Below are 27,203 nucleotides of genomic sequence, written 5' to 3'. Positions count from 1 at the left end.
TTTTACTACTACGTACCCACTATCTCCCCACAAGAAATCATGTCGATCAACTTTGGGCGAAGATGCTCTTGCTCATGGACATTAGTTTGTGGTTAATATATTCTGCACAGAAACGTTGCGCATCTTGTGGACGCTCACGCTTGGATGTGCCTACTTGGTTGGGGCCGTTCTTGCACTGTCATAGGAGTACTGGACAGAGGGGATAGATAGTGAGTCAGTTGGAAGATTGCAATGCGCCGCATCACAGAGAGCAAAGGCAATTATATCGCAAAAAAAGAAGCAACGGTAATTGCTTCCACGCATATATTTAGGCCGTTTCGATCATCTCTCCACACATTTATGGGGGCATAGGAGTTGCTTAGCCTTAACGCATAATGAACAGTGCAAGGATGATTCAGGACCAAAGCCTTTTGCACCTTTTTTTTTTAGAATTGCGTGATGCAAGTATATTCTTAATCACTGATGTACGATTTTGCATTTGCATGGTTCAATGGTGTACTTGTGTTTGCAGAAGCCATGCTGTCCTGGCGAGCATATCATGGGACAAAATTTGTTGGGAGTTAATCGCCTCTCACCGGCAAGAAATGGTTGTTGAGGCTCAGATGAACAGCCTCACGGCCACTACAGAGAGAAGTGGATCAGAATTCAGAACTGTCACATTCCTCATGATTGATGGCACTTGCAAGATCATGACAGTAGTGACGTCACCGACGGCGGTTCCGTGGCTGCCGCCAAATCCAGAAAGTTATGCTACACTCTATGGATAAAGATACCTTGGATAAACTTACACTTGCAGAACGGAGCAATGCATTTACAGACTGAAACCGACACGGAAGGATGACATAGTTGCAATAAGTGATCATAGGAACACAAAATCAACAGATTGTGCAAGCAAACAGACACAGCAATCAATGCAATCAACGACGGGAGTACAGGAAAAAAAAAGACCAATAGGCAGTTATCACAGGATGCAGCATGAAGTATTGGAAACATCAGAAGCAAGCATGGAAACGAGCCAAACGACATAGCTCTGCCTTCCTGTCTAGCTCGTTGGAGAGCAGGTACAACTGAACAACTGAAGGGACTCCTGTCACAACTGATAAACCTACAGTTCCCAACTTCCAAGTAAGATTTTTACACCAGCATACCCTCTGATGAAACTTTACATAGGCTAACATGTGAGTCGGTGCTTTAAGATATGAGCGATCACTGCAGCCAAAACAACCTAACTGATAGCCACCTAAATTTCCTAGCAGATAATCAAATACCATACACCTTGATCCAGACAGATCCATCTTATCCTAGCACATATCAGGGCAGCAAAACTCATTTCCCCAACAAAGAATCTTTCATCATATATTTAGATCTGTCTTGCAGTCATCTCTCAAGTCCTTCAACTTCACAACACCTGAATGCTGAACCAAAAGGATTTAACATATTAGCACATGACAATATATTGAAAATGCAACCTATTATATTCTTAAAAGAAGAGGACAAAAATGATGCCACTTTCTTCCACATAGACTAAACTATCTACTCTGTTCAATCAAATTATAACCGCTGTGATCTAACGATGACAAATAAGCAACAATAACACCCACGACCACAAGAAGTCTGGTCAGGTACATATGAGTTTCCAATCAGCAACATACGTGTACAATGAAGCATCACATGCAAACAGGCACCATAATATGGGTACTTCCTTCGGGAGGAACCAGGGACTGACATTTGGGCTTCAAAAGCGATTTGGGTTGAATAACACAGCCATTTAAAAGCAACAGAGTTTCCTAGAAAATTATTAAAGGCACAATAGGATAGCGCAAATGACCTCCCAAGTTTAAATCTAGAAAATATATACAATCTGCCAAAGCTAACGTACACTCAAAATAATGGAAACAAATGTTCGAGCATTTATAATGGAAATATTCGAGAGCATTTATATTGGAATGAGCCGTTAGATAAGAATAATAGAAACGGCTGAGATCATTTGGAACACCGCAATTGTTCGTACCAGGAGATGATAGAAAATAAATGTGTGGCAACTATGCTGAAACAAAATACTTGACAACAAAGAAAATGACAAGTAAAACACACATTTAATTAGCTTACAAAACATACTGATTTATAACATCAAACTACAATTCTATTGAATACAATATAATCTAGCTTGTGTGAATTCAAACCCCCATGTTATTCTAGCACAAAGCGACCAAAAACATTCAAACTGTTTTTTTCAAAACAGGCTGAAAAAAGCCCTAGAGCGACATTGCAAGCATGCCTCACAATAATTTTAGACATAAATGCTTCGAAAAACAAGACGTCTACGTAAGTGGGTTCAGAAGCATTTTTGTCCAAAGTCAGATCTAGTGACAGATTGCTTCGAAAAACAAACTTTCCTGCAGGGAGATCTCAGCTCCCGTAGCAGTCTTCCGGCAGAGGATCAATTCATTAGACAATTGTCGGCTTCTGGGCAGTATTCGGCATGGTCGAGTCCCCTATGTGGCACTCTGTAGGGGACAGCTTTGCATCACTCAAGTGCAAAATCTTCGGCTGGCTAACTGCAGCCAACCGTCGGTGGAGTGCCAATCGTGGCCCGCAGCATGCATATTCACAGTTCGCTCGGTTCACAATTTTGGGTTTGGGGATCGGGATTCGTCACATTCTATGAATCGAATTCGATGGGGGTATGCATCTATGGTTCGTGATCATCACCTTCTATGAATCGAATTCGATCAGGGTGTGCATCTATGATTTGAAAAATTCAATCCGGACAAATAGTTATGGTAGCTTCTACAAAATATTATAGTAACTTATACATGGTAACTTTTAACGTCTAACTCACCATCCAATTTTGTATGAAGTTACCACGTAAAAATCTGTTACTAACAGGCAACTGCAGATATCATTGGGCGATAACTTTTAAGGCAAAAAAAAGATTTATTGAAACATTACCAATATATGATCTAACTTTGAACATCTCGTCGAGACAGAGCTCACTGTGAAAACAGATCGTAAAGAGAGTACACGGTTTGACTACTACAACATTTTAAAGTTCTGAATTTTAAAATATCCTAATGACATCATGTGTTGTCTTCCAATGCATACGTGCAACCACTTCACCTATCTCTCAACCATGCTGCTCCTACCTGGCATGCTCGGCTCAACTCGGTTCATTAAAGCTCGGCTCGTTAGGCTCAATAACCTTAACAATCTCAGAAACTTGTTCGGCTCGGTTCGTTTAATGCTCACGAGCGCTCGTTAAACTCGTTAATAGTGAAAAAAGAGCAATATGTTGGCAGCAAAATAGGTCAGAGAGAGAGAGAGAGAGGACAAACTCAGCATGTCGTCGTTGAGTCCATTGCGAGGCTGCAGCTGCAGGAGAGCGCGAGAGGTCAGGCTCAGAGGTAGCTGCAGGCGGCGCGTGACGAGAGGCAGGAGCTAGAGCCGCAGAGCGGCTAGGCGCATCGCCGTGCATGTGACTCCGTCTCCACAAGTATCCAAGGAGTCGAGGGGCGCGTGGTTTCCTACGTACTCGCCAACAGCGCTTGTCCCAGGCAGGCGGCTGCGGCTGGCCTTGATGAATGGTGGCTGGATTAGGAGTCACAGGACATGAGGAGGCTCGATATTGGAGGAGATGGACATCAATGTTTCAGTGTCCGTTGATTCAAGGAGACAAAGTTGTCCTAGGCGCCACCAAATTAACAAGCAAACGAGCTTGCTCACCATACTCGCTAGCTCGGGCCGTTAGGCTCGTTAGCATTAACAGGCAAAAGAAGGTGCTCTGCTCGGTTCGTTTGTCTAACAAGTCGAGCTCTAAACGAGCCGAGCACGAAACGAGCCGAGCACGAAACGAGCAGGGCTGCTCGACGAGTACCAAGTAAAAATTACAGCCCGAAACCTACGCGCTGATTTGTTAGCACAATCCATCAATTAATATTGACATTGTTTGGATGTAGGTATCGGGCTCTGATGGAATTGAATTGGGTGCCGATACCAAATCAACCTAGTACTGGAGATGAGCTACAATACCAAACCTGTTTGGTTGAAGGGAACTTGGTTGAGGAGTCGCCGGCCATGAGGACGACGACAAAGAGGCTGTGGAGATGAAGGAGCCCGCAGCGGTGCTCGGCAGCAAACTCTGGTGGCAGTTAAGGCAAAGCTTTGGCAACGGTGTTGGATGGCAAACTGGCAGGTACTTGGTGTCCGTCTTGGTCAATAGAGAGGAGGCTCGATTTTGGAGAAGGGCTATTTTAGTTGTGGTTGAATACCATGGTATTCACACACTCAATTCGAGTCCTCAACTCCAAACGCATCCAAACACCAGAATTCAGGAAATCCAATTCCAATTCCCAGTTCCTTGCTCGAATATCTACATGCAAACGTGGTGTCATAGTTGTCAAGAAATCTACCTAGTCGCCTTCCCTCTTTCTTCCTCTCCGAAGCAACCATTCCAATTCCCAATCACACAATCCTGCCCACAACCAAGAAAGCACATGATACCATTCCAATCAAACTGAGACCCATAGTCTTTCTCGTCTTCCCTCTTTCTTCCTCTTCGAATCTACCAAATCCACGAAGACTCCTCTTCTTCGAGCGTGCATCCACAACATGATGAGTGCTATGATGAAAGACCATGGAAGAGAGGAGGATTTCCACCGTGCGTGCAGCCACGACATGACATAAATGTTGTTGGGATAGGAGGGGGAGGGAGCTGCTCAATCTTGCTTCATCATGCTACGTCGCGAGCTTCACTAGAGGCCACCTCTATTTTGATTTTGTGTGTTATCCACTGATTTTGCATTCAATTTGGGTTTGCTCGTGTTTGACGAATCGGAGTGTGAACTACAACCAATAGGTGCAATTTTGAACCCTGATTTAGATTGATGCCTCTGCCACCGAATCCGGTAATATGCTCCCAAATTCTTTTGTTTTGGTTAGCCTAGCTTGTTTCACTTTGTTTGTTTTTGTTTCGCTTTGGCGGGTGAGGCAATGTCAAACGTTCACACTTGATGTTTGCACAAGGACCTAAATTAATGACGGCTGGATTCTTTAAACGGAACAAATTATATGATGCACATAGCCCAAATTCAGTAGTTCCTTATTCTTGTGTTGAATCCACAAACCCACAAATGTCATAAACTCTGGTTTAAATCAGAACAAAAGCCTTACACTCTCGAGGCATACATTGCATGACACTAACCAAAACCTAGCCTTGAATAGCAACTCCCTACACAATACTATTACCCACACTGAGCATCGTTTGCCTTGGCAAGGTTGACAAAGGCCTGAAGACATGGCTCCACCTTCAGCTTGACAGCCTGTCCATTATCATTATCAAATTCATGTTATGCTTTGAAGACATGGCTAGTCTTAAGATTAAATTTATCCAAGTGTGAGGTCGAGGTCATGGGACCTCTAGCCTCGAAGCTAGTCAGATTAGGCGCATGCTCAATTAGAAGCTCCGCTCCTTCCCCTTCACCTACCTAGGATTCCGAGACAACGACATGAAGCTCACGATCTCAGTCTGGGATGGTCTGATCGGCAGGGACGGAGCCAGGATGTGGTTATGAGGGGGGCAAAAAATGAATATCAAAGATTGGAGGGGGCGATTAAGCATAGACCCTAGTATTTTTGCAAGTTTTACTCTAAAAAAACACTAAATTACCCTTTGGAACAAAATTATTGCCCCCCCCCCTAAATCCGTCCCTGCTGATCGGGAAAGTCACCAACGCTTGGCACTCTAGCCTACCTACCTATTGATGGGCATGTTACTCCCCCAAGATGGTGTCCATGCGTCTATCGACAAGCACCGACCATTTTTTCTAGGAAGGGTGTGAGTACAGAAGGATAATGCACTTGGTCAGTTTGTAGGACTAAGGATCCAAGGGGTCTGGGGGTCAAGAACTCGAAACCTGCCAATATTAGCCTCGTCAAGTGGATCTGTAAGCTTTACCAACCACACGAGAAGGGGCTTTGGAAGGTCATCCAAGAAGCTAAGTACGTCAGAGGTTCCAATATTTTTGCAGTTTTCGAGGAAGGGGGCTCCACAAGACCAAGCGCGCACCATGCATTTGGTGGGTGATAGGCGTGCCACTTCTTTCTAGACTGACTCGCTTGGGGATAGCCCTCCTAACATCTTTTCTATGTTGTTCCAAATTTGTGCCTCCCCCGAGGCTCGATGCGCCCATGCCCTCCCTCCCAATGGCATATATCTTCCTTTTCCCCGCGAGTTTGGGGAGGCATAAGCTATGGAGTGGCGCCAACCCCCTCTTTGGGTCAGTGGACCTCATTAGTTGGGCGCTTGAGCCGTCAGGATCCTTCTCATCGCCCTCGCCCTATGCTCATCTCTATAACGGGACAGTGTATGAGCATTGTCGAGATGTGTGGAAGGTGGGTGCCCCCAAATGATCCTGACGGAAGGCTCGTGATACTTGGATACATTCAGGTAAGTTTCAGGTTGTTTTTGAATTTGCAATGACACAACATGTGCTAATACATAATCAAGTAGTGCTACATTATTTAATCAGACAAACAGAAATAAGGCAGAATAACAAAAATTAAAAGTCGATATATCTTTTCAGAATCTAGTTCACTGAACAAACTAAAACTCTGGCACTAAATGCATGAACACCATTCATGCAAATGGTTGTTTGTTTGCATAACTCCATTTTAGAAAACAAGTTATTCATAAGATCCAACAATTATTCTAATAGAACAACTAAAAGGCATACAAGCGAGTAAATGAACATATGGATGATGAAGTATTTTACACGTACTTTGACTCCTAAGATTATGGGTCAAAATAGTTAAAGAGCAGAAATTATAATAAGCTGCAATTCAGGAGACAAAGATAGCAGAAGAAACATAAAGTAGTGCGTCCTCACAGTTAACCAGCTTGGAAGAATCCTGGCAATTATGCTTTTGAAAGTACAAGAGAAAGATATATGGTAGTACACCATCTGAGTAAATAACAAAAAAAAATGGTACTGACCCCTACTTAAGATGTGTAGATAGGCACTTAAAAAAAAGTTGAGTTTCTTTGCGTAATGCATATTGAAAACTACATGATTCATAAATATATTTGTGGAGAAAAAATTATTTGCCTCTTATGTTAACCTAAAAGAACTACTAACAGAAAATTGAACGCCAAACCAAAGAATACCACAGCTAAATCATAACTGATCACTCTGCAAACTAATGAACTAATGATCCCTCAATATTGTAGAGAGATGGTAATCTAGTGGGCTACAGATTCATATGGACCCTGAAGATTCCCCTTAAGATAAAAATCTTTCTTTGGCTGATGCTTAGAAATAGTATCCTGACAAAGGATAACCTAACAAGGAGAGGATGAACTGGCAACAAACAATGTCATTTCTGTGTTGACAAAGAGACTGGGGATCTTTTGATGTTCCACTGTTCAGTTGCTAGATTTATGTGGAATGTTGTGAGGTGTGCTTTGGGCCTTGTGAGGGCTCCCGTAGATACAAATGACAAGCTTGGAGCTTGGTGCTCCTCTTTTCCTCCTGCTCAGCGAAACTGATGCCCTGTGGCACTGCAGCTGTTGCCTAAAATCAGAAATAATGCCTGCTTTAGGCACCAGTTTCCAAGTGATCCATCTACCCTGATTTTCAGCCTGTGCAGCAATATTAATTCCTGGGCCATGTTGCAGAAAGAAGCAAACAGAAGAACACTTGATGCTGGAAGCGATCTGATCAAGAGAATGATGGTTGAGGCGTTCTCACGGAGGCATGGATGAGTGCCAGCGGTAGAAGGATAACAGGTTAACTCTGGTTATGTGGCTGTTGCACCTGGCAGGAGGTGTGACCTGTTTTGAGTTCTCAGGCTTTGCCTTGTGAACTGAGACGTCAGGGTCTGGCATTGTAATAACTCTAGAATGATTCCTGCTTTTTGTTTTGTTTTACCTTTCGGATGTATAAGATTCTGTTGTCATTCTGGCAGTTTCTCTAATAGAAATAAATGGGGAGAGCCCATGTTTTTTTTTTAAAAGATTACCAACAGAAGCAAATAGCCATTCATATAGTGAATAAACTGTGACAAACAAGTTAGCTAATAAACTCCAGTACACCGAATTTGATGGCAAGACACCATCAATATAATTTGACTAAGTTGGAATATCAGAGGTGGGTAAAACAACTTACAAGCTGTGCAGACTCCCGAAGAAGGACATTTTCAGTATGAAGAAAGAGCGATCTTTGTTGCTGAGATAGTTCAAACCCCATCTCTGCAGCTCTTTTTGAGTTGTATCCACCTGCATTGAAAGGATATTCATTTCCATGGCTTTTTGCCCCCAGCGACCTTGCTAACTTTATGCTCTTCTTCAAGGCTAAGGAAATTTTTGGCAGAGATGGAATAAAGGTCAGTAAATGATCAGTAGTGAAAGAAGAAATAAAGTACGTAGTACCCCACGTGTACTACTTATCGAGAGAGAAAAGAAGCAACAGAATTTGCAGAGAATTACCACCAAGCCGACTTCTTGCATCCTGGTAATGGAGATCAGCCCACATGAAAGCAGCTGTTTTAAACAGGAATAGAGAAATAAGATGTATGCTCACAAGCATCATGATGACAGATACAATACATGTGGAAGCAAGAAATAGATGTAGCCATACCTTTAAGACAGAAAGAGCAAGCGCAAGACTTTGTAGCAACACCGGACTCTGCCAATAAGCCATCCCCCATTGAAGGATGCTGGGCATTAGTACATGGCACATCACCAGCTGTAAAGTCAAATGAAGACTGTGGGTTCTGATTTCCTGATGATACACCCATCTCCTCTTGTGTCAGACATTCACCCTCATTAACCTTGTCATTAGTTGCAATTTTACTAGTCTCTCTGGCATATGGCAGCAACGCACTATCTATGTCATCACCATCTTCCTCTTCACAGCCACTTTCTGATTCCAGCGATGAATCCTCCTTATCATTGAGACCAGAAGAATCCAACGAGATGCCATGATTCCTCACATCACCATCCTGCTTGGATAGCAGCCCAGCTGCCTCAGCAGCCATGTGCTGAACCTTAGCATCATGGAAAATTGAAGTCGCTGCAAAGTTCTGTTTGCCAACACCATCAAACAAATTTCCAGTAAAGTTTCCTGACACCCCACCAGTGGCCTTTGCATTTTCGTCAGACTCTTTCCTGGGCTCCACGACCTTGTCAACACGGCTAATCTTGAGTCCACCAGCATTCTTCTCCAGATCAAATGAGGCTGGCCGTTTGCCGAGGACATTTGTCAAGTCCCCTAAGGCCCGACGGCCACTGTCCTGAGTGTTTTTAGACATTGCAACTCCCAGATACTCACCAATTTGCTAAATTAACAGCAAATTCGTCACCGCCAACCGTGCAGATGCAACTGCATTGATCAAATCACAAACAAAAATCAATGTAAGCTATAATATCAGTATCGTGTTGAAGGTAAGAAATTAAAAACCCTTAAGCAGTTTACACTGAAAACAAAGGGCTAGGGTTTGTGAATCGTCTAAATGGTCGAACACCGCTTATACAGGACTAAGGGATGCAGATCAATGCTATGTACTAGGAGCTAACTGAGATTTGGGACAAATCAGGCCACGAAGGAGCCACGCGATGCCTGTCAGATAATAAATTCGGTAAAATCGAGGGTTTCCAGAGATGGAATCCTCCCATCTCGCCCAACAAATAGCACAGGACGTTACGAGATAATCCCGTAGCTTCGGAAAAAAAAAAGGGACCCCAAACCCACGAAATTAGAGGGGAGATCGAGTGACAACCACAATCTACACAGAGGATTCATCTAAAACCCTCGGAAACGATAAGGCTACCGAGATCCATCGACGGGAGTCTCAGTCTCAGTCTCAGCACCGCGCCAGAAAGCCGAACTCCAAGGGAAGAAAACTTATAGCGGGATCCCCGGCGCCCGCGGGTTCCGGTGGAGAAACAGAAACTGCAGCCACCGAGCCGAAAACTGCAGGTGGGGGGCGGCGAGACGTGGCGGCTGGGGGGGGCGAGGAGGGTTGGGACTCGGGAGCGCAAACCTCGCCACGGGACGCGCGGCCGCCGTTCCTTTCCCGATTTCGCCCGCGGGAGCGTGCGGGGAAGGAGGAGAATGGGGAGTGGTTTGGTTTGGCTGCGGGAGGCCACCCACGGTGGAGAGCCAAAAAGCTGGAGAAGGGAAAAGTGCAGCGCCTCGGTGGGCGGCGAGCGAGCGCGCGCTGGCGTTCGGAAATTTTGGGCTGCGCGCCCCCGACGGCCGCGGGCGCGGATGGATCTGCGCCGCGCCACGTGTCCGGCCGTCGCGGAGGTCGCTCGTTCGATGGGATGGCCGCCAAAGTGAAGTGACCTGTTGGTACTGGCCTACTGGGCCGTTCGAGTCCCTTGCAGGCTGCATAAACAACAGATAACACGCGTCCCGGGCAACGTTACGCACGGGCTGTCTGGACCGTGCGAGCCCATGGGTCTATTTGTCGGTAATGGGCTTGAAAGATTACCGGGCTTCTTCTTCTTGATCTTCTCGTTAAAAAAATCACACTTCCTCTTACTCTGTAGTACAATTTGCTCAAAAAAAAATTGCCCCATCCACTCTCTCTTTCTCTATTAATCCTAAATTTGTGTGTCCTCTGGTTCAATCTCTTGCTGTGAAATCCTTTGGTTTTGATGTGCTTGGTCATGCTGATACTACTCCATCTATCATTGAGTTAGATGTTTCTCATGCTGTGAATGGAAGACAATGAATATCAAGTGCACTCCCCCTCTGGTGATCTTTTGCAAGATTTTCTTTTGGAGGAGGAGGTTCAGCATGAGCAGAAGGTTCCTCAGGCTGGTCCTAGGATCAGTAGTAGACTCATGAAACACGGAGATGTTAAGATGGTTGATAAGGCTGCTGTCCTCTCCAAGAAAAGGAATCTGGAAGGTACTAATGAATCTTCTTCTTCTTCTGGGATCAACAATAATTCTTTTGCTGCACTAGCTAATCATGAGTTGATGCTTAGAGCTTCTGATATGGGTATTCATTTTCCCAATAATGATTTCACTGCTATTTCTATTGTTAAAGAATTAGAACTTGCTAGATCTCAATTGGCTTTGAAACAATCTTCTCTGACTCAAAATACTGATTCCTTACATGTGGTCACTCAAAATGGTTCTCATACTCCTCTTCTCCTTGATTGGATTCCTCCTGATGAGGAATCACAAGAGGAACCTAATTTCATTCTGATTCAGTCTAAGAAGCAAAAAAAGAAAACTAAAGTTAAAGTGGATGCTGTGAGGACCAGACCCACTACTAGAAGTCAACAAAAGCCCAATATGGGGCCTGGCAGCTACCCTGAGCCTCCTGGTAGAGCTATCAGGCAGAGAAAGGAAAATCCTAAATTTAAATGAAAGGTGTGTTTTGGAATTGTAGGGGGGTGGGGAAGAAGGGTATGAGTGTCTGCCTTTCTGACTTAATTCATGCTAATTCTCTTGATTTCATTTGTTTGCAAGAAACTATTAAAAAAGAGTATAAACAATGTTTTTTTAGACGTTTGGATCCAGATAATGCCTTCTTTTGGAAATGGGTTCCCTCTGTGGGGAGATCTGGTGGAATTTTATGTGGTGTGAGGAATGATTCTTTTGAAGTATCTTCTTATAAAATTGGTCAATATGTTCTAACTATGAGTTTATGGGACAAGAAAAAGAAAGAAAGATGGTGCTTTCTTTCTATTTACAGTGCTGCTCAGGATGATGGCAAAGAGCATTCCCTTGCTGAACTTGCTGCTACTTTCAATTCTATTGACTGTCCCTTTTTAGTTGGTGGAGATTTTAACATTCTCAGGCATGCTGGTGAGAAAAACAAAAAAATTATTCCTAAACATTTCTCTGACTTGTTTAATTCTATCATTCACACTTTGGAATTAAGGGAGATTTACATGGCTGGTGGTAATTTTACTTGGTCAAATAACCAGTTTGATCCTACTTTGGAAAAACTGGATAGGGTTTTGATGACTCCTAATTGGGAAGAGTTGTTTCCTATGGTTTCTGTGCTTAAGTTGGTAAGGGATAAATCTGATCATAATCCTCTGTTAGTGCAGTCTAATGATGATGTTCCTCTCAACACTAAACATCATTTTCATTTTGACCTTGCTTGGTTGAAAAATGAGGAATTTCTTCCTAAAATGATTGAGCTTTGGAACATGCCTGTTTTTGCTTCTGATCTTATTGATGTGCTCAATATTAAATTGAAAAGAATTAAAAAATACTTTTAAGGGTTGGGGTTCTAGTTTATTTGGTCATAATAGGAAAAAAAAGGGCCCAGTTGAAAGAAGAGTTGGCTGGGATTGAGAGTTGGGAAGAAGTTGTTGTTTTGTCTCCTGACATGTATGGTAGAAGGGTGGCTATTCAAGCTGAATTTAATGGTCTTTATGCTGATGAGGAACTGGTTTGGATTCAGAGATCCCATTCCAATTGGATCTTGCAAGGTGATCAAAATACAGCATACTTCCATGGGATTGCCAATGGAAGGAAAAGAAAGAATACAATACATAATCTTAAGAATGGTGATGTGAATATTGAAGTAACTTCTCAGCTGTTAGCTCATGCTACTGATTATTACAAGGAATTATTTGGTCATGCTCCTGGTAACTTGTTTGCTCTGTCTCCTGATCTTTGGACTCCTCATGAAGTTCTGAATGCACAAGATAATCTTCCTTTATCTAGACCTTTTACTAATTCTGAAGTAAAAGATGCATTATTTTCTATGCAACCTAACAAGGCCCCTGGGCCAGATGGCATACCTGTGGAGTTTTTGCAAGCTACTTGGCACATTATTGAACATGATGTGATGAGAATTTTTCATTTTTTCATGCTGGGAACTTGGTTGTTAGTAGAATCAATTATGGAATCATTACTTTGCTCCCTAAGATTGGTGGAGCTGATAGAATTCAACAATTTAAACCTATTTGTCTGTTGAGATGCATTTACAAAATGGCTTGCTGAAGTTTTGGCCATTCGTTTGGAACCTTTTGCTGGGAAGCTGATAAGTGTACAGCAGAATGCCTTTATAAAACAGAGGAATATCATGGATGGTGTGTTATCCCTACATGAGATTATGCACCATACTCATGTTAAAAAACAAGTGGGAATTATCTCGAAGCTTGATTTTGAGAAGGCCTATGATAAGGTCAATTGGAACTTTTTGTTAGACTGTTTAAAGTTGAGAGGCTTTAATGATAAATGGTGTCATCGGACTGAACAAATTTTAAAAGATGGTATTGTTTCAGTTAAGTTGAACAATGAAATGGGTCCCTATTTTAAGAGTTCGAAAGGAGTCAGACAGGGGATCCCTTGTCACCTATGCTTTCTAATCTGGCTACTGAGTGCCTTACCAAGATGGTGTTGAAAGCACAAAGCAATGGGCTCATCACTGGCCTAGCTGGGGATTTGGTAGACGATGGTCTGGCTATTTTGCAGTATGCTGATGATACTGTGCTGTGTATTACTCATGATCCTGACAAGGCTATGAATCTTAAGCTGCTTCTCTCCATGTTTGAGTTGATGTCAGGTTTGAAAATCAACTTTTTTAAGAGTGGGGTCTTTGTGCTTGGTGGGGATAACAACATTGTTGCTTTCTATGCTAATGTGTTTGGTTGTCAAGTGGGGACTTTCCCCTTGAAATATCTTGGGGTCCCAGTAAGCTTTTCTGCTATTAAGAATAGAGATTGGGATTTTTTGGATGCTAAATTTCTTAAGAGGCTTGAGGCTTGGAAGGGCTGTTGTTTGTCAATGGGAGGCAAGACTGTTTTACTGAACTCTTGTCTTTCTGTCTTACCATCTTACTGTATGTCTATGTTTTTATTCAATAAGACTTTCATTGAGAAATTGGATAAAGATAGAAGAAAATTCCTGTGGCAGTGCACTGGAGATAAAAGAAAATATCATTTAGTCAAATGGCATAGGGTTTGCAAATCCAAAACTAAAGGTGGGTTGGGGATGAAAGATCTTAGGAAACAGAATATTAGCCTCGCGTAAGTGGTGGTGGAAGTTAGATACTGGTGAGGGTTTATGGCAAACCCTAGTTCACAGGAAGTACCTCTCTACTGATTATGTTCCTACTGTCAAGTTAAAAGCTAATGACTCTCCATGTTGGAAAGCCCTCCTCAAAGTTAGAGAAAATTACTTGTGTGGGAAAAGTTTAACTTTGGATAATGGTAGTACGACAAGATTGTGGGAAGATGCTTGGGGTGGGGATGAGCTGGCTCTGTGTGAGCAGCTTCCTGAACTGTATAGCATCTGTCAAACTGAACATGTGACTGTTCAAAGGTTTAGGATGAATCCTGCCATTATATCTTTCAGGAGACAATTATCTCCCCTGCTGCTTTCTCAGCGGCAGGTGGTGTGTGAGAGAGTTTCAAACTTAAGTTTGTCTGATAATGAGGATCAGGTGATTTGGAAACTGGACAAGAAAAAGAAGTATACTGTTAATTCTATGTATGCTTGGCGTGAGAGAAGTATTCATGGGGCTCATAACAGATGGATTTGGAAAGCAGGTTCCTCTTAAGATTCAGATTTTTCTGTGGTTGATGTTTCAGGATGCTGTGTTGACTAGGCAAAACTTGCTGAAAAGGAACTGGCCTGGTTCCCCTATTTGCTCTTTCTGTGATCAGGTTGAAACTAATATTCACTTGTTCTTTCAGTGTGTGGTTGCCAGAGTTGTCTGGCGTGTTGTGGATTCTCTCTTTGCCTCTTCGCTTGTTCCTAATTCGATTTGGCAGTTCTTTGTTTGGATGCATTCCTTCCTGCCTGGTGGGGAGCGTTTCTATATGACTGGTCTTGCTGAAGGGGCGCGTAGAGATAAACAAAACTTTTCCTATGCGAACTCCCAAGATCTAGCCAAGGTAGAAGGCCACGAGGATTACCACTAGACGCGCAGTTGCGGATTATCGATGCAGTGCCTTGATGTAGTGCAGTCCCTCGATCCGATCCAGCCGATCCGATCCCGCGATCGTCGAAGTGCTGAACGTACAGCACCTCTGCCGGTATCCACACGTGCGAGGAGGAGCTCCGACGGCGGACTGCTAGGTCCGGTGCGACGGTTGGACTGAATAGGGTTAGGGTTCTCAACGCATGAGAGTGGCGAACCGTGCCCCTTAGGCATCCCACGCCCCTGCTTATATACCGAGTGGAAGTGGGCTCCAGCACTTGTGGCCCATCCACTCTGCGAGTCCAACTCGCATTGTCAGCCCATTTCCGGTTCGGATCCAACCCGACCAAATACTTGCTCCTGCTCTTAAGTGTGTGACCCCGCAGGCTCATGGCGACTTGGACACGATTGGAGTCCGACTCTCAATCGATCAATCGGTAGCGGCTCCTAGCAGAACGTGCCGACTCCCAAGTACCATCGAGTCATGACGACGTACCTTCCAATGTGACATACGTCTTAGTCCCTTTTGCCTCACGATATACCTTGTCGAACTATAGGCGATTAATCGTCATCCCTTTAATAGTTCAACTCTCTTCTCGATCTGTGATATACGATTCATCGGACTAACTCTTAGTCGATCGACCCGGTTAACAGTTAACCGAGTCGCGCATGGCCATGCTTCCCGAATCATATCACTCGAGAGGGCCCAGAGAATATCTCTCCAGTCGGAGGGGCAAAATCCCATCTTGGTTATCCACATCACACAGCTTGATTCTCAGTCAACCCGAACTCTGCCTTTATAACTGTCCTGTTACGGAACAACGTTTGACAGAACCTAAGTTGGTGATCCACAACTCGGATTGTGCGATAACCTCAGGTCTAAGGATTACATTGACTGAGACATGCAAATGACTACCTACTCGTTGCATCTCAATATGGGTCAGTCCGACTCGCTAAACTCTTTAGCCGAGTCCGTGTAAGCTGGAATGACATCACCATGCCCATGACAAGTGGAACCGAGTCATGAGCCAACTTTCACATTAGTTTAGGTTATGTGTCCAGCACAACCTCAATGACTAAGGACAATTTAGTATGAATAACATGAATACATAGTTCCACAATCAAATCACATATTCAATGATACATATCAGATGTTCAAACAAGGACAACTTAATAATCTTTATGAATACATTGGGAATTACATCATACATGATTTTTGCCTCTAGGGCATATTCCCAACACTTGCTGCTATTGTGTGGGCAATATGGAATTGCCGCAACAAAGTGACTTTTGAGAAATACTTACTGAGAACTCCTTTTGAGATTGTGTTTTCGGCCTGTGCATCTCTGTTGTCTTGGGCAGATCTGCAGAAGGACGGGGACAAAGACTTGCTGCGTGAAGGTGCGAAGAAGTTGGTTGCGAATGCTCAGAGCATGATGCAACGCCTGGGAGAGGGGTCGATCTCTGTTGTAGCTGGTGAGGGCGTGAGGCCAGCTACCACAACTTGATGCTCGTTGCTTCTGCTGGGTTGTAATTTTGTGGTTTCTTTCAGTCTGTACTTTGGATATTGCTGTTTGATGAACTTTGTTAATTGCTGTTAGGGCTTGTAGTTAGGGAGCAGGTTTTCGTCCCATAGTCAGGCTCCCGATTGCGGGAGCTTGGTCAGTGGGTTTCCTGCTCCACCGTAGTTTCTGGCTTCTGTTCCCTCTATTGTTCTTCCTTTCCTTACGTTCGGTGGTTGGAACAGACTTTGTATTTCCGTTATATTTCATAATGGAAAGGGGAGAGATCCCAGGTTTAATTTGCTCAATTTTTTTGTAGTATTCGTACAATATTTGCCATGAAATTTATACTGGCGAAACTTCTTTTCAAACTGTTCGAGTTCATCCTGTGAAACCTTTTGGGTCTGTAATATAACTGTGACTTTGCACTCTGTTAGAGGTAGTTTAGGGGCAGGTTTTCGTCCCATAGTCAGATCCTGACTGCAGGATCTGGTCAGTGGGCTTCCTACCCGCCGTAGTTTATTCCTAGGTATCTTCCTCCTCTGTTTCCCCGTTCTTAGTTCTCGTTCGCAGACATTTGTATTTCCGTTATGAAAAGTAATGGAAAGGGGAGAGATCCCGGGTTGAAAGTCCATGGCATGCTTTTTCTCGTGCCACGTGATTCAGTTTTTGCTGTTTATTTAAGATGATGCGATGGGCTGAGGCTAAAACAGATCATAAGAAGTGGCATGCTTATCGCAACAATGCATTTTTGTAGGGTGACATCCGGACGATATAATATGGTAACTCCGTTTCATAATTCTTGTCTTAAATTTATCCAAATATGAATGTATTTATTTTTAAAAAATGTCTAGATACATGTAATATTTCGACAAGAATTATGGAACGGAGTACTATGAGCTAGCAGCATCTCGAATGCAGATTGCATCTGCGCGCGCGTAACATGCTTGCACGATAGGTCAACTCGATCGTGCTTAGCGGAATTAATAATCATCCATGATCATTCGTCGACCCTCCCCTTCCAAAATCCAGGCCAGTCCGGCTATATATAAGAACCGCCCGGCGGCCTCTCCGAACAATGTAGAGGAGATCGAACCACCACACAAAACCAAGCCAATATAACTGTCACTCAAGCACTACACAAGCTAGCGGGAGGTGAGAAATGGCGTCCAAAGCTGCCCAGATCTGCGGCGTAAGCCTCATATATACTCCCACATATATACTCATAAATCCAGACACTCGGAGCCAATATTCATACTGAGCTGTTGATAATTAAACCCACATATATACTCCCTCCGTTTCAGATTAAGTGACTCAAATTTGTCTAAATATGAATGTATCTATATCTAAAGTGTGTCTAGATACATGTAATAGAAAGTCACTTAATATAGAACGGAGAGAGTATTTATCGAAATTGTAAACCCATACAGGAGTATATGATTATTATAACTTGGCATGCTTAGCACAAGAACGCATATTTGTAGCGTAATAACTAAACCAGTGTACTCTATCTGACGGATGATCCGATCTGCCAACTATGAGCTAATGAGCGTAGCAGTATCTTGATCAGGCAATATATCCGCATCTTGGGCGTACTACGTGGAGGCAACGTTGCATAACAGGCTTGCACGAATGGTCAACTTTGCTAGCTAGCTAGCTAACGGCTTGTGCTTAGTGAGCATCCAAACCCTTGATTTTTGTTTTCATCGATCCCCTGTATCGTTGAGAAAATCCCGCTCAATCTCTTTCAAAATCCTGATCACCGCCCTGGCCATATATAAGAACAACACGAGATCGATCGAAAGCCAAAGCAACCAACTCTGCTACTCAATCGCACAAGCGCTATACATACATACCCACGACACTCTGACTAAATTGGCCACCACAGCCAGATGAAAAAAATGGCGTCCAGAGCTGTCCATCTCTTGTCCCTGGGCCTGCTTCTCCTCCTCGTAACCACTTTACCTCGGCAATGCACTGCCATGGCTGCCGCGGGGCAGCCTGGACGCCGTGCCCGGCAGAGGAGCAGCTGCCCGATCGACGTCGACGCCCTCCAGTTCAGGGCATGCCTGAGCGTGCGTCGTGAGACCGGACTTGGCGCCGGCGGGGACGAGTGCTGCTCGCTGCTGGCGCCGCTCGCTGACGACCTCGACGCCGCCGCCGCCTGCCTCTGCGCCGTCGTCAGGGAACAAGTGCTGCTCAGCATCCTCAACTTCGTCGTGCCCATTGACATGAGCTTCGTCTTCAACAGATGCGGCGCCAACTACCCGCTCGGCTCTTTCCTTTGCCGGTAATTAAACAGGCGCGTCGTACGTGTTCATGCGCCTATCGTGTTCAAGCACACGCCTGTAAATATGTACTCCCTCTTCCTCCCTTCTGTTCAACTTTGTGGGGGATGCCTTGGGGGCAATGTTGCAGGCTGCAAAGTGTAAAGGGCACATGCAAGGGCTGGTGCCTCGTCTTGTCCCGGGGGATCTCGCTGGGGACGACATGATCCCCTTTGTCAACAATGATCCGAAGTCGATTAGAACTGTTAAATTGCTGCCGTACTGTTTTGAGGCGATGTCCGGACTGAAAATTAACTATAAAAAAAGCGAGGTCTTTGGTGTGGGTTTGGATGCTGAGGAGCATTCCTTACTAGCCAACCAATTTAATTGCCAGGTGGGCTCGTTCCCTATGAAATATTTAGGGATTCCGATGTCACCAAAGAAAATTCTTTTGGAAGGCTTTCAGGATGTGGTTACGAAAGTTGAGAAGAAGCTGGAAAGCTGGCAGAGTGGTAACTTGTCCTTTGGAGGTCGAAAAGTGTTGATTGACTCTTGCCTGATAACAGGCCTACTTACATGATGAGATTTTACAAACTTAACGAGGGCATTCACTATAAGCTGGATATGATCAGAGCTAGATTCTTTTGGGAAGGAATTGGCGAGAAAAGGAAATTCCACATGGTCTGCTGGGATAGGCTTTGTGCGCCTAAGGAATTCGGTGGGTTGGGCTTTGTGGAAAGCAGGCGCCGAAATATTTCCTTGCTCTCCAAGTGGATCATGAAGTTGAAACGGGGAGATACAGATCTGAGTTGTGCGCTCCTTCGTCGGAAATATCTAGGAGATAGGGGCTTCTTCCAGTCTTCCACCTCGAGGGCTTCTCAATTTTGGAAAGGCTTGCACGCGGTGAAGAAATGGTTTGCGGTGGGTAGCGCTTATAATGTTGGGAACGGGAAACATACTTTTTTCTGGTCTGATGTTTGGTTAGGGCAGACACCGTTGGATGTGGGTTTCCACCGGCTGTTCTCTTGCTCCAATCAACAAGATTCCACGGTGGCAAAAGTGTTGGTTGGAGGAGATATTCGCCTCACCTGCCGCCGGTCTTTTGGTCCTGAAGAGGCTGAGGATTGGGAGCGCCTTGTGACCCTGCTTAGGGAGGTGGAGCTTTCCGAGATGCCTGATTCAGCTCGCTGTGAGCTGTCTCCTAATAAAAATTTCTCTTCCAAATCTATGTATGATGCTTTGTCCCACAGTGGGGTTCCTAATCTGCAGATAATGGATATGTGGAAGGCCACTATCCCTCTTAAGCAGCAGATTTTCATTTGGATGTGTTTGAAGGGCAGAATCCAAGTTACTGAGGAATTGCATAAGAAAGGATGGCAAGGTCCTTATGGTTGTAGGCTTTGTGGTCAGCCGGAGACAGCTGATCATCTGCTTTTCACGTGTCCTTAGCCTTTTTTTTACTGGTGCTACATTAGGGATCGCCTGGGGTGGGCTCGTGCGCCTCTCTCGGGAGATGACTTCTTTGAACTGGCGCTTTGTCCTAGGGGTCGTGTGGTCAATCATAAGATGTGGTCGTTGATTGCCGCTTTGGCTTAGTCACTCTAGTTAACGCGCAATGATATGTGTTATTTTCAAAACTGTGACGTTTCTAGGTCACTGGAAGAGTCTCCTTCTGGAAAAGAAGCGAGCTCCTACGCTTAAGCTGACTGCTAGACTACAAGATCACTCGGTGCAATCGGGGGATCAAGGGATTGGTTGATTGCGAGTGTCTCCTGTGTAATGTTAGCGTTGGTTTGTCTCAAGTGTTATCGTTGTGATCTCTTGTAATGGTGTGTTGTGGAGGTTGACCCTGTACTGAAAGCTGGCATTCCCAGCAGACCTCATCTGGCTTTCTAATAAAAAGCCGGGCTGAAAAGTCTTCTTTCCCAAAAAAAAATGTACTCCCTCCGTTACATAATTTTTGTCAAAATCTTACGTGTATCTAGACACTTTTTAGTAATAGATACATCCATTTTTGGACAAATTGAGACAAGAATTATGGAACGGAGGGAGTAACTGTTTTCAAAAAAAAAATATGTAACTCGCATTGTTAACTGTTACTCCTTCTTCACGCGTTTCATCTGCCACTTGACCTTAGGCCGGATGTACTGCAGAGTTTATAAATCCCATAAACGGATCTAATGATATTAATTTAGTGTCATAAATATATATATATATATTGATACGTTTTCTAATATTTCTTCGTGAAATTTTAAAAGGATGTACCTGTAGGTTTAATTCTAGGCACACCTAAAAAATCGTAATTTTTTAAACGATTTTGCTATAACTAAGTCACTTAATTTAGTTAGAGACAAATTGATTGCTCAATCATTGGATCGGGATCATGTTTTAAGATTCGGGACAAATGATAGAGGATGGCGTCCATATATTAAACCCGCGACTCTGATACTATAAACCACGCTCTTGCATTTTGCTTAAAAATCAGACGCCCGAAAGATATAGATACATCCTTTTTAAAATTCTAAATTTTTATTTTCGAAATATTTTTCTGTGGATTCAATAGACGACGGACGGAGACGACCGGCACACGACACGAGCGCTCCGGCCCCGCTCATACCGTGACCGCCTGCCTTTCTCTGTCGCTGATGGCGACCGCACAATCTTAAAAGCCCCCCAGGCTGCTCAGGGCCTCAAGCAGGTCCCTCTTTATTGCGCCACGCCCACGCACGCCCCGGTAGCTGTAGCTTGGACTGGAGCCGGAGGGGGCGCATGACGACACACCCGGCCTCTGCGCCCGAGGAAGACGAGGTGGCGGTGGAGGTGGCGGTGCTCGCCGCCGCCTCGGAGGTTGACGCGCCGGACGCGGACGATCGGGAGCAGCAGCAGAAGAAGAGGAGGAGGAAGAAGAAGAAGAAGCGGCGGAGGGCGCCGAGCGAGGAGGAGGTGGCCGCGCTCAGGTCCGTGCTCCGCTGGGCCAGCCGCGGCGAGGTAGCTGGCGATGACGACGAGGCGGGATTCGGGCACCCGCCGCGTGCCGGGACGCGGCGGCCGCGCGTGGCGGTGGAGCTGCACGCGCACTCGGCGCGCAGCGACGGCTCGCTCTCCCCCGCGGCGCTCGTCGACCGCGCCCACCGCAACGGGGTAAAGCCTTCTTCTTCGTCTTCTTACTTTGCTTTCCTTCCCGTGACGAACTGCAGAGAGACGTTCGCGTGGTGCTCGACGAAATAGCTCTGCAATGCGCGTCCCATGAGTCATGCAGGGAGTGGCGTTTGCACTTGACCGACAGATCATCCGTTTGTTGCTGTACCAGAAAATGCTAATGCCAACCACATTCCTCCTACTTCGCACGCTAACTCTGCTAGTCTGCTTACCATTGTGACCAGCACAGGTGAAAGTGCTGGCACTAACTGACCACGACACCATGGCCGGTGTCCCAGAAGCCATGGAAGCGGCGAAGCAGCACTCCATCAGGATCATCCCCGGCGTGGAAATAAGTGCCCTGTGCTGCTCGGAACCCGTCCACATCCTCGCCTACTACGGCAGCGGGGGCCCTGCTAAATCTCAGGAACTGGAGAGAGTTCTCGGTCGCATCAGGGAGGGCCGCTACACGCGTGCCAAGGCGATGTTATCGAAGCTTGCGAGCCTCGACATGCCGTTGAAGTTCGAAGATGTGTGTGGTATAGCTGGGGATGGAGTGGCTCCTGGCCGGGTGCACGTGGCGCGTGCCATGGTTGAAGCTGGATATGTTGAGAGCCTTAAGCAGGCTTTTAGTAGGTACTTGTTTGATGGAGGACCTGCTTATGCTACGTAAGTGTTGATTTTCTGTGATCATGGTCATGTGTGTTTTTATGCCCTCATTTCGTGCCAGGTGCAGAGTGCTCGTATTTACTGGTGTCGATTTCCTTTGTTCATTTGCAGCGGTAGTGAGCCAACTGGGGAATCTGTTGTGCAGCTAATTCGTCAAACTGGTGGCGTGGCAGTTTTGGCTCATCCGTGGGCATTGAAAAATCTTGTTCCTGTGGTAAAGGATTTGAAAGCTGCTGGTCTGCATGCTATGGAGGTCTATCGAAGTGATGGGAAAGTATCTGGTATGAACACCACTATCTTCTTGCAAATCCTAACAAGTACTGATGAATTTAGTTTAACTCATTTATGCCCACAATAATTGTTTGATTCAATCATGCATCTTACATGTATATATGCCTATTGTATCTGAAACTTCAGTGCAGTTAACTGCAGAATTTTTCTACAACAGGATTGAGTGATCTGGCAGATACGTATGAGCTTCTTAAGCTCGGTGGATCAGATTATCATGGGAGAGATGACAAGGAAGAACCTGACGTAGGAAGTGTTGATCTTCCTGTCTTGGCATTTTTTAGATTTCTTGAGGTAGCTCAGCCAATCTGGCGTAATGCTATCAAGGAATGTATTGCAAATACCGCTAACAAGATACTCCTACCTGGTTTGAATGGCTCAAAAGGATGCCGACTAGCTAGCTCTGGAAAAGATATTTGCAGTATGTGCCTTTCTTCTCCAGACCTGAAGGAAGCAGATGCTTCTGAGGTTGAGATCCTCCAAGCAGAATTGGCAGACATTATCCTCACTAACAGCGTCTGCAAACTACTTATTGAGCAATGAACAGAAATCATCTCCCGTCTCGACTGATATAGGCTGGTTTCTGCAGTTTTAGGCATTGACTGCTAGGACATGATCCCAACTGGACTTCAATGTATTCATATTGTGGAGAGAATAGAAATTTTCCAGCGGGCACACAGTGCTACTGTATATGATTGATTGTCTGGATTGCAGTGGTAAGATCCAGATATTAACCATCAACTTTTCTGCAGCTGTTTTTCATATTTTTGCTTGACCAGTTGCATGTCATGAGAATGATGAAGCCAAATTCTTCTTTGGTTTTTAGAAGATGCCACTTCACTTGTACTCCGTAGGATATATGCAGTATATGTTTCATGTATTTTCATCATTGTCCTGCCCAATGAAGTTGGACCGAGGGGTGGAAATGGGCTAAATAAGGAGCAGACAGTAGAAAAATCGTACCTATGATTGATTGTCTGGATTGCAACTCTGATCAAAGAGAGAAGAGAGCGATTTCAATCGGAAAGAATGCAAGTCGTATCGCCTGACGGCCCATTTAGCAGGCCATGTCAACAGAGGTTCCATGGGCCCGTATGTAGATCTAGAATTGAACTGTGACAATTGTCCAACTCAGGTTCGAGCCCACTACAAAGTCTTCTTGTTTAGGAACCTACGAATTCCTTTTTTGAATGGCACTGCAAAGTTTGTGATTGTTCTAAAAACAAAAAGTTTGTGGTACATGGCCCTCTGCAGAGGTGTTCGTCCAAATTGTAGTATCATCTGCTGGAAGGAATGGGGTTGAATTCGACCAAGCCATTAAGCCAACTAGCATGTAGCCATGTGCTGCTTCACTCCAAGTTCAGTTAGCAAAAACTTGAAAATAGACATTGGCCGAAATTGACGGGCCAAAGAGCTGCACCCAAGTGCAAAGAAGGAATACTGTACTGCGTGTACATACAAGACTCCCTTCTGGGAGCTAGCAAATAAAGCAAATAAAGATTTCTATTTATTATTTTGGACATGTTCACTGAAACTGCAAGTCATAAAAAAACTTTATGATGAACAGCTGCATGTCACGCCTATACGAGTATAGTACAGGCTTGTCTTGGAGCGGCAGTTCATTTAAGGAGCCAATCACGACGGTTGGAAAACTGGAACGTGTCCTTCTTGAACTCGAATACCAAGTGTCATCACATAATCACGCTGGTTCTAGGAGCTATTTGATGTCGACTAGCCGAGCAGGCCAAGTACTCAATGCCATCTGTAGACTGTTCTCTGTTTGTTCCGAAGAGTAGAAGGATTCTTGCAAGCAACAGAGTAGACTTCTTGCAGACATAGCATCACTCATCTTAGCGTAAAGATACAGAGCGCCTAAAGTGGAGATAACGATCTCCCTATTCTGTTTCCATGTTCACGTACCACACTACACCAACAATTATATGTTCCAAACACATCATTTGATCGGTTTTGTATTCATCATATCTGCAGACAATGCTGAAAAAACCCAACATGTATATTGTTCTAGAGTATCTTTTTGCAGAGACAACAATTAGAGGGCTGTAATCTTTAATAGTCATAAGACAGAAACCATGTGCGGCTTAGGCGGTTTCCGGCTGAAAGGAAGGAAAAAAGTAATATATCCATCCCTTCGCAGTAAAATATCGTCCTGATCGGGTCTCTGCACGCACTGCAAGCTCTCAAGTCGCGACTACGACAACACCACAATGGAGTACCCTGTCTTAGTTGGGCTTAATTCGGTGGGGGCTTTATCGGCGTGCTCGTCCGTACTGTATGGATGGCTATTGTGGCGCAGAAGCCGCGTTCGGGGACTGAGAAAGAAGCGATCAGAGGAGATCTCCATCGATCGAGCCCCGGCAGGAAGTCAAAAGTAGGTGGATGTGCACTTATCGCACGGCCACCGGCCTTGCATTTGCACGCACACGGTTCACGAGTGACTGATCACCAGTCGCCGCGCTAGCTAGCTTCTCCATTTTAAGGAGACATCTCACGAACCAGACTGAAACAGGGCTAGCGATGCGTTTGATTGCGTCGGTGAGCTGCTGATGAAGCGATACATCACGGCTGGAAGCACGCCGTCCGCGTTGAGTGCGTGATTATTGGCCTGGTCTATCCGTCCATATCGCGTGGAGTAGAGTAGAAGGTGTTCTTTTTTTTCCACACCCAGAGAGGAACGCTGGGGCGGTTCGTAGGCCCGTTTACGGGCCCGGCCTTGCGTCTTAACTTGTAAACCAAGAAGCAACTAAGCACTCAAAAAAAAAAAAGCAACTAAGCAAGCACAATGATCTCCGCTAGGCAGGATTAACCACGACCGTGATAGAACAGTATAGGCGATCATCAGATTTTACTTTCACGGACTTGTTTTCCATCTATGCCTGACTGTTTCGTGAGTTGATGAAGCATACAGAACGCGATAATCTCTTTGCACAGACTTCACAAAATCAACAAGATCCTGTTAACAATGTATAGAGCTGTGACCGTGAAACGTGACTACTGACTTGGTCTTGAGCCATGCAGATGCGAGCGCCCCACAGAGAATATCCCCGCCCTCAAATAATCGAGTAGGACCGAGTTTAAGGTTTCAACGGGCCACGGAAGTGACAAGCACATATTATTACCCACTTAAAATTTGGTTTAGTTACTCGCTCCGATCCATATTATTTGTCTCAAATTTGTTCAAATATGAATGTATTTATATTTAAAAAGCGTCTAGATACATGTGATATTTCGACAAGTAATATGGATCGGAGGAAGTAGCAAAATTAAAAACTGAACTGAACTGTATCATTTTGGAAATAATTTTGTTGCGTGTTTGCTTCTTACCAAGCACACCTCTTAGTTTACACATCATGCCGATACGACTGCACGAGATATAATTTTTTTTTCTATGAATGAGAAATCTTAGGAAAAAAAATCAATGAGAAATTTTTCTTCGAAGTTTCATGCAAGTGATCAAGAGGGAGAAAAAAAACTCTATGGTAAAATTCTAAGAAACATCCGAAACTTCTACCGCGTAGCTTTTCGAGTCAAGAGGACTTGAGTAGCGTGATTAATACCAACACTCGACATAATTTGCGTGTTTCTAAAGCTGATTCCTGATAGATAGCCGTATATAGACCACAGCTTGTGAGCTGCGGCGCGTCCGCGCGCGTGTGTGTACGAAGGAGAGTGGCGAGGAGGGAAAAGGCATCAAAAAATTGATGTGAATCGAATGATTGGAAGCGCCATGCGCCACTGAATTCGATTCTCCAGGATCGAGCTGGCTATTCCACTCCTTCCTTCCTTCTTCTTCCCTTTGCTTTCCGCCTCCACCCATATTATTCCTCCCCCTTCACTGCATCCACTGTCTTATCAGTCCACAAAAACAGAGAGTTTTGTTTGATGTTTTCTAAACTAGGATGAAAAAATCGACACAAATATTGGATGGAGAACTATTGGGGAGCCACGAGTTCAAACTTTGAGCAACACTCAAGCACTGTGTGGACACACCATTATCCTTGTACTATTATTATATCCTGGAGATTAAAGTCATATCTGATAGCTCTGGAAGTCTCTCAATATTCAGAACGACTCTATCAGACACACATACTCCAATTATTAGTGTTAGGTTTGGTTCGCGAGGGGGCCGTTGAGTGTTTGGTCGTTGGTGGATGTGGCAAACGGTGACAATAATCCTGACATGAGCTCCCATTAAACTGCAGGCCTAGCTAGGATTAGCTCACCCCGATGATTAACAAGCATATCTCGACCGGTGTCCGATGGTGATTAATTTGGCGTATCAGAACAGAACGGAGCTAGATGACGCAATTTGGTAACGTCTGATGCCTATCCTCTCGACTCAGATCAGCAATGCTCGTTCCATTGCTCATCATAGATTAATGGAGCAGATATCTTTGATTAGCGAGTTGGGTAACCGTAGTGGT

At 44.6% G+C, this 27,203-nt stretch overlaps 2 protein-coding genes across 3 annotated transcripts; one reads left to right on the top strand and one right to left on the bottom strand.

The window, feature by feature from the left end:
- Window positions 1–912: 912 nt before the first annotated feature.
- Window positions 913–10,244, bottom strand: LOC100826138. 2 transcript variants are annotated; one of them, XM_024462517.1, is made up of 5 exons: window positions 10,039–10,244; window positions 8,634–9,382; window positions 8,483–8,536; window positions 8,163–8,347; window positions 913–1,415 (listed from the first exon to the last, which is right to left on the bottom strand). In XM_024462517.1, the coding sequence occupies exons 2-5, from the start codon at window positions 9,304–9,306 to the stop codon at window positions 1,353–1,355; spliced, it is 975 nt and encodes a 324-aa protein (XP_024318285.1). In that variant the 5' UTR covers window positions 9,307–9,382; window positions 10,039–10,244; the 3' UTR covers window positions 913–1,352. The 2 variants fall into 2 exon arrangements, with proteins under 2 accessions (XP_024318285.1, XP_003570629.1); XM_003570581.4 differs by having other exon boundaries at window positions 8,634–9,377; window positions 10,039–10,243.
- An 11,112-nt stretch (window positions 10,245–21,356) lies between these two features.
- On the top strand, window positions 21,357–23,641 carry LOC100844481 (3',5'-nucleoside bisphosphate phosphatase). The gene is made up of 4 exons (XM_010237803.3): window positions 21,357–21,807; window positions 22,055–22,473; window positions 22,585–22,754; window positions 22,922–23,641. The coding sequence occupies exons 1-4, from the start codon at window positions 21,436–21,438 to the stop codon at window positions 23,302–23,304; spliced, it is 1,344 nt and encodes a 447-aa protein (XP_010236105.1). The 5' UTR covers window positions 21,357–21,435; the 3' UTR covers window positions 23,305–23,641.
- The last annotated feature ends 3,562 nt before the right edge of the window (window positions 23,642–27,203 follow it).

The sequence above is a fragment of the Brachypodium distachyon genome, chromosome 3, assembly GCF_000005505.3.
Source record: "Brachypodium distachyon strain Bd21 chromosome 3, Brachypodium_distachyon_v3.0, whole genome shotgun sequence".
Lineage (NCBI taxonomy): Eukaryota > Viridiplantae > Streptophyta > Magnoliopsida > Poales > Poaceae > Brachypodium > Brachypodium distachyon.
The sequence above is the reverse complement of the archived record's forward strand: the minus strand, read 5'-3'. Positions and strand labels throughout refer to the sequence as shown.

What these genes read in the sequence shown, in the direction of transcription:
- LOC100826138 (XM_024462517.1), bottom strand. Translation starts at nt 9,306, where the DNA reads ATGTCTAAAAACACTCAGGACAGTGGCCGTCGGGCCTTAGGGGACTTG. An exon ending in TTGCTCTTTCTGTCTTAAAG is followed by an intron (nt 8,537 to 8,633) that starts GTATGGCTACAT and finishes TGTTTAAAACAG; the next exon opens with CTGCTTTCATGTGGGCTGAT. An exon ending in TGCAAGAAGTCGGCTTGGTG is followed by an intron (nt 8,348 to 8,482) that starts GTAATTCTCTGC and finishes AAATTTCCTTAG; the next exon opens with CCTTGAAGAAGAGCATAAAG.
- LOC100844481 (XM_010237803.3), top strand. Translation starts at nt 21,436, where the DNA reads ATGACGACACACCCGGCCTCTGCGCCCGAGGAAGACGAGGTGGCGGTG. An exon ending in ACCGCGCCCACCGCAACGGG is followed by an intron (nt 21,808 to 22,054) that starts GTAAAGCCTTCT and finishes TGACCAGCACAG; the next exon opens with GTGAAAGTGCTGGCACTAAC. An exon ending in AAGTGATGGGAAAGTATCTG is followed by an intron (nt 22,755 to 22,921) that starts GTATGAACACCA and finishes TTTCTACAACAG; the next exon opens with GATTGAGTGATCTGGCAGAT.